The 6,826-nt window shown below is 34.6% G+C and overlaps 1 protein-coding gene across 1 annotated transcript in view; it reads left to right on the top strand.

The window, feature by feature from the left end:
- The window catches only part of FBXO33 (F-box protein 33), a 28,532-nt gene extending 22,339 nt beyond the window's left edge, over nt 1–6,193 (top strand). Inside the window, exons 2-4 of the mRNA XM_014547533.1 lie at nt 2,894–3,029; nt 3,579–4,264; nt 5,681–6,193. Of these exons, the coding sequence (XP_014403019.1) occupies nt 2,894–3,029; nt 3,579–4,264; nt 5,681–5,952 (1,094 nt within the window). The 3' untranslated portion in view covers nt 5,953–6,193. The remainder of the gene's footprint in view (nt 1–2,893; nt 3,030–3,578; nt 4,265–5,680) is intronic.
- The last annotated feature ends 633 nt before the right edge of the window (nt 6,194–6,826 follow it).

The following is a 6,826-nucleotide window of genomic DNA, read 5'->3' as shown; positions in this document are numbered from 1 at the left end:
GCCTCCTCAGCAGCACTAAGGATGTCAGACTGCAGCTTAGGCCTGCTCCCCGCTGGCAAGTGGACATCCCCCGAGGGCTCCCGGGCTGCCAGAGGGATGTCTGATTGCCAGCTTAGGCCCAATCCCCCGGGGAGCGGGCCTAAGCCAGCAGGTGGTCATCCCCCGAGGGGTCCCAGACTGCGAGAGGGCACAGGCCGGGCTGAGGGAACCACCCCCTCCCCCTGAGTGCACAAATTTTTGTGCACCGGGCCTCTAGTATATATATAAAAATAATATGTGTTGCAAATATTTTTCTCACTATGTTGGTTTTTCCTTTTTAGTGAGATGTGCTATTAAATATCAATTTTTTCGTTTTTATATAGTCAAATTTTTCTCTTTCTAATTTATTCTGTTATTTCTAGGCTTATAAAGTTTTCTCCCTCAGAAATTAGATAAAAATGTATTGCACTTTCATACCACTTTTACCTTGATTTGATGTTTTAGTATGTAATGATATCTTTGTGGGTTATTTTGGTCTATTGAGAAGTCTCTTCCATCTCTCCTTTTCACAGTGATTTTTTTTAAAGATTTGTCTTTTTTGCTATCTCTCTTTCCTCACATCCAGTTTTTCTAACCACACCACATAAAATGACTTCCATTCTGATCGCCATGTTAAGTCAAATGAAGGGTTAGCCCTTATATTATAAGACCTCAAGTCAGTATTTGACACAGCTATTGATCACTGTATTCTTTGTAAAAGAGTCATCCATTAGTCTCTGTGATTTCCACACTCCCGACTTTTCGCCAACTTGTCACCTCTCTTTTGTAGCCTCATCCTTCTCTAGTTTAATTATTGAAGTTCCTCACAACTTTTTACTGGCTTTTCTTCTCATTTATACTCTTACCCTAAGTAAGCCCCACTGTTCCCATTCTTGACTTCAGTTATCATCCAGATAACTGCTTGGCTCCAGACCTAGAATTGCCTACTTGACATCTTAACTTGACCCTGTTAAAGAACCTCAAGCTCAACATATGCAAAGTAGTTATATAATCTAAATATTCTAACACCTCACCTCCACCCTCCAGTGCCCCCCCAAAAAAGCTAATTAATTTCTGATCCGTTTTCTAAGAATCCCAGTGTCAATGAAAAGCTCTACCATCTGTGTTGTTCCACAACCCAGAAAATGTACAAGTTATTCTTGACTACTCCCTCCGTCACCTCCTATAGATAATCCAGCACCCCTTTCTATCCAATTTAGCTCCTAAATTGCCCATTTTCTTCACCTCTACCATCAAAAACCCAGTTCAATCTACCATTATCTGTCATCTCTATTACTAAAATATTCTCTTAACTAGTCTCCCCACTTTGACTCTACCTCCTTCCAGGTTGTTCTAACGCAGCAGTAATATTTTCCAAACACAAACTTAATCATTTTATTCCCTGCTTAACGTCATTTTGGGGCATCTTATTGTTTTGAAGACAAAACCAAGAATGTTTATTTGACATAGAACTTCATTAATCTCTATGGGCTCATTTCATGTTTATTCTCTACTCTAGATTGCTTTGAGTATCTCAAGCTCACTCTGCTGCCCTCAACTTTAGGGACTCTACACATGCTTTTCCTTTTTCCTGTAACACCTTTCCTTGCCCTTCTCTTGGTTAACTACCAAGTATCCCTAAGATCCCCTTTTAATCAATTTATTTAGAGAAGCCTTCTCTGACTTACACAATATCAGATATACCCAGATACGTGACACCGTATGCTTGTCCTTCACAGTACTGGATCACTGTCTTGTCTCCAATAGAATGCACAGTGCCAGGCACTAATAGGCCCTCAGTATTCATTGATTGAATGAATAAATTCATGATTATTTTTCAACCTAAATTATAGAATCATCAGGCTTTTTAATCAAACTAAGGTTATTTAATTTGGGAAAAATGGGACATACTATCAAATGTTATTTTTCATTTACTTAAATCTTTTATTTACTTAAATCTTTTATCACTCTTGTGGGTTATATATTTCTTATTAAAAGTTATCCTGTGCTTTTTTAATCTTATTTTTTTAATTTATTGTGTAAAGTTTTACATATGTCTCCTTTTTCCCCGATTGACACTCCCCCCTCCCCCTAGCCATTCCCACCCCGGGCAAACCCCCAACGCCCCAGTGTCTGTGTCCATTGGTTATACTAATATGCATGCATACAAGTCCCTAAGTGTTGTGTTATAAGTGGAATCTCTAGTTGCTTATTGTTGGCATTTAAGCTTTTTTATCTGTATCCAGTTAGTTTTTTTCCTACTTTATTTAGAATCTTACTACTAGAAACGTATATGTTTTTTAGCTAAAATTATCTAAAACTGAAAGATTTTTAAATAGTTTTTATCTCTCTTGATCATCAGCTATACTTTGGATCATAAAACTGGGGGGATGTTCTCTAGATTTTAGTCAAAGAATAGTCTTACTGAGAAGATAGCTTCAGGGCAGTGCCCCACCCTTGAGAATTTAAGACACTGATTAAGTTAACTGGTTTGGGAAATTTTTATAATTAACATCTATATAAAACTTAGAGCTTATACAGTTCTTTCATATGTCATTTTTATATTTATTCACCTATCCTTAAACCTTTTAAGATAGGTATTATTATTATTACTGATAAATAATTGAATCTCAGGGAAATTAAGAGACTTTTACATGGTCATTAAAATATTGAGTTCCTGAACTGATGTTATACCCCAGGACTCATTCTTGAGAGCTTATGCTGTTTCTCCTGTATCACATTGCTTTTCATGTGTGTACAAAACAAACTGAAAGTCCTTAATTGTTTACTAAGTGAGTAATAAGCTAGAAACTTTCCTAGAATATTTCTTCTGAGTATTTTTAATATTTTATTTTTATATGAATCATTTAGACAATTATTTTAAATTATTTTTCTTATAGGAACCTCCAGAAGTTTAGCCTTTTTGGAGATATAAGCGTTCCACTACAGCAAGGAAATTTGTCAAGTACATACCTCAGCAAGGTGGACCCTGATGGCAAAAAAATCAAGCAGTAAGTTATATAGTTAGTAGAAAGGGGCTTATTTAATAATAATTTCAGTTTTTTTTGAGAAATTTTAAGGTATGATACAATCAGAAGAGTAATGATTATTTTTCTAAAAAGAGCATATGTCCTGGAAATGTCTTAACAATGAAATACAATAACCATTATATGCCATTTCGTGTCGTAAGTTTTAAGACAAATCAAGGAATTTTCTGGGTAATTATTGCTTTGTGAAACTTATTTCTCGGCTTGCTTTTGCTATAACACAAATTGTATGTCACCAGTCTTTCCTGCTATACTGGAATAAAATGCTGCTTTCCTTGAACATATCTCTATATTTTTAATATGTCTATATGTTTAATACATCTTATTCCTTATATTTTAATGTGAATTTTAATGGCATTTATGATAATACTTGTGAGTTGGATAGAAATTAACTGAGAGAAAAATGGATCTCAAAATTGCATGCCATTTCATTGCCTGTTTTTTTAAAAAAAAGTCTTAAAAGATTAGAGCCAAATGTTAACAGGATCTTTGTGGCATGTGTTTTTCTTACAGAATTCAGCAGCTGTTTGAAGAAATACTGAGTAATAGTAGGCAACTGAAATGGCTGTCCTGTGGGTTTATGCTGGAAATAGTAACCCCAACATCACTGTCATCTCTCTCAAACTCTATTGCCAACACCATGGAGCACCTGAGTTTACTGGACAACAATATTCCTGGTAACAGCACCCTTATCACTACAGTGGAACTAGAGCGATTTGTGAATCTGCGCTCACTTGCCCTGGATTTCTGCGACTTTACAGCTGAGATGGCAAGAGTCTTAAGCGATAGCAACCATGTGCCTTTGCAGCGACTGTCTCTCCTGGTCCACAATGTTTCTGTGATGCACAAGTCTCTGGACAACATGCCAAATGATGAGCATTGGAAAGCCTTGTCACGAAGGAGCCCCAGCCTCCGGGTCTATATCATGGCTTTTGATATTAAGAGTGAAGACATGTTAAAGATTCTGAAACCCAGTATACCACTAGAGAGGATTCATTTTGACAGCTACATCACTTGTGTTTCAGGAGCTATTGTTGATCTTATATCTAGGCAGTATGACAAGTTCCTCACTCATTTCATATTAATGAATGATGTGATTGACACGTCTGGTTTTCCAGATCTTAGTGATAACCGAAACGAAGATCCATTGGTGTTATTAGCGTGGAGGTGCACAAAGCTTTCTCTTCTGGCAATTCATGGTAGGTGATTTTCGATTAGTTTAATTTGATATCAGTATTACATCTGAAATGTTTTATGCTATAAAAGATAACATTGGCATTTAGTGTTAAGAAATCTTATAACAAATTGATATGCAGATTTTTAGACTTTAAAGTTTATAAGTTATATCACTTACAAGTAGGAAGTCACATCTCTACCCTAAGGATTCTTATCCAAGTTCTGTTACTTTTTCTTCCATCACGCGATTTATGGCATTTCACAAAAATGGTATTTGAAATCAATTTATCTAAGAAAACATATTTACTGACAGTAAAAATATTTCCTGTAATCACAGATCTCTTAAAAAGATAACATGGAAGGAAGAGAAAGTATGATTTTTTTTTCATTCCCATTGCCCCATCTTCTAGATTCTAGGTATTACCATATTAATTTATATGACTTTTTTTTTTTTTGGTGATTCCATTGATTGGGCATATTCTTATTTTATACTGGGGCCTTTCATCTTAATGTGAACTGTTCTTATTTGGAGAGAGAGTTTCATTCTGATAAATTAGAAAAACATTTTACTTCCTTTTTGATACTTATAAGACATGTACAGGGTACAAATTAGGAAGTCTCTGTGAACTTATCTTACACTCCCTTTATTACCTCTGTTTCTTTTCTTTTTAGCCACATTTGTGTCTTGCTTTTCAAGTTTTGTTTTGTAATTTGGTCAGCCAGCAGAGATAGTAGCAAAGAATAGACCAATGTTGAAGGTAATAAATAAAATGAGGATTTTGAATGGGATAAAGAAATGTTAGGTTATTTTCAAAGTTAATTTAACCTAGTCTTTTTAAAGCTTTTTTTTCTTCTTTTAGTAAATAAGATGTTAGATACAGCTAAAGCCTCCCATTTTATTCCTTCCCAGAGGTAATTATTATTCTGAAGTTAGTATATATCATTCCCATGACTGTTTTGCACTTTACATATTTGCTACTGACAATTAACAATTTATCTTTAAAGTTTAAAGTGTCACTTCATAACTTTGGACTATGAATGATTTTCACTAATGAAAAACACCAGTTTAATTATATATTATTAATGGACACATATATATGAAGTAAAAAAAAAATTTCTTTATGCTACATCATTATCCAGTTAGAAAATTATATTTTAAACATGTATGATTTTACTAAATGTGGTATCGGAATAGGATTACAGCACCTTCCATTTCACCACCCACAGTAAATTCTTGGAGACAATATCAAACTTAGTCTTTTTTTTTTTTTTTTTTGCTCACTAAACAATCATACTTCCTTCTCAAATCTCAGTATATTTTTAAAGGAAAAGGACCAAAGTAGTCATTGTGATACCAATTTGTGGAAAAGATTAACTTATCATATAGACAAAATAAAATGCAAGGAAATTATAATGCTTGTGTTTTGCTTTTTTTAAAGGTTACACAGTGTGGGCACACAACCTCATTGCCATTGCTCGTCTTCGTGGCTCTAATCTAAAAGTACTTGAAGTCACCGAAGAAAGCATTGATTTTGACCAAGGTGAACTGGCCGACCAGGATGTGGATCCAGTGCATAACCTTATTGAGCAGGTATCCCTGGGCCTGGGTCAACCTTGGCACGCAGTCATGGACATCGAATCACTCAGTGTCTTCACTGAACCAAATCGTCATTTTTACAGAGAGATGCAAAGCTTTAGCGAAGACATTTAGCTTTTTTTTAAATGTACAATTCCTGTGGTTACATATGCAAGTAGGGTCCTATTATGTTTTTTTCAGTAGTGTGAATTAATCCCTTTGTGCTGTGTTTAATCAGTATTAGCTTCATAGAATTATATATGTATATTCTACTTCTTGATCAAAGAACGTAGTCGGGTATTGGATTAGAAGTTCAAAGTGACAATGTATAGGGCTTTCACGGTTAATAGACTTGTTACCAAACCTTAAAGATACACAACCGAAGGTTGTCTGAGGTTGCTGGCTAACTTTATTTTTCACTGAGTTACTCTCTCTTTTTGATTATTTTATTCTTTGTGTGTCAGAGTTGAACTCAGGAGCCAAAATATTTTTATACATATATAGATATATACCCATAGCCTGGTGGATTTGTATGCAATATACTGCATTCACGCATTCTAATATCATTTCATTAATTTTTATTTAAAATCGAAGGGAGGATAATGTCCCAAATGAGTTATCTTTAACAGAAAAGCCAAGATTTTAACTTTCATTACATATATAAAATTGATTATCACCAATTACCATTCTGAATTTTGTATAGTATTAGGTTAGAATCTTGCTTAACCCTTTTTTAAAATGCATTTACATAAACAAATACTCAAATTGTTGGATTTTTAGAAACTATATCTGACATGATTTTATTTATCAATTATATTACACATTCAAGTTAGCTTTTAAGCCCAGATTTCAAGTAGTGGAGGTAAAACCTTCTAAAAGAAAATAAAAAAAACAGAATTGTAAACACACATTAGTCGTGAAATCCCTAGCAACAAGTCACTGAATTTTTCTCTGTCAGCGCGCGTGTCAGCTGCCAAAGAATAGACTTAACTGAAGAAGTGCCCACATG

Source organism: Myotis brandtii, unplaced genomic scaffold (genome assembly GCF_000412655.1).
Source record: "Myotis brandtii unplaced genomic scaffold, ASM41265v1 scaffold479, whole genome shotgun sequence".
Classification (NCBI taxonomy): domain Eukaryota; kingdom Metazoa; phylum Chordata; class Mammalia; order Chiroptera; family Vespertilionidae; genus Myotis; species Myotis brandtii.
The sequence above is the reverse complement of the archived record's forward strand: the minus strand, read 5'-3'. Positions and strand labels throughout refer to the sequence as shown.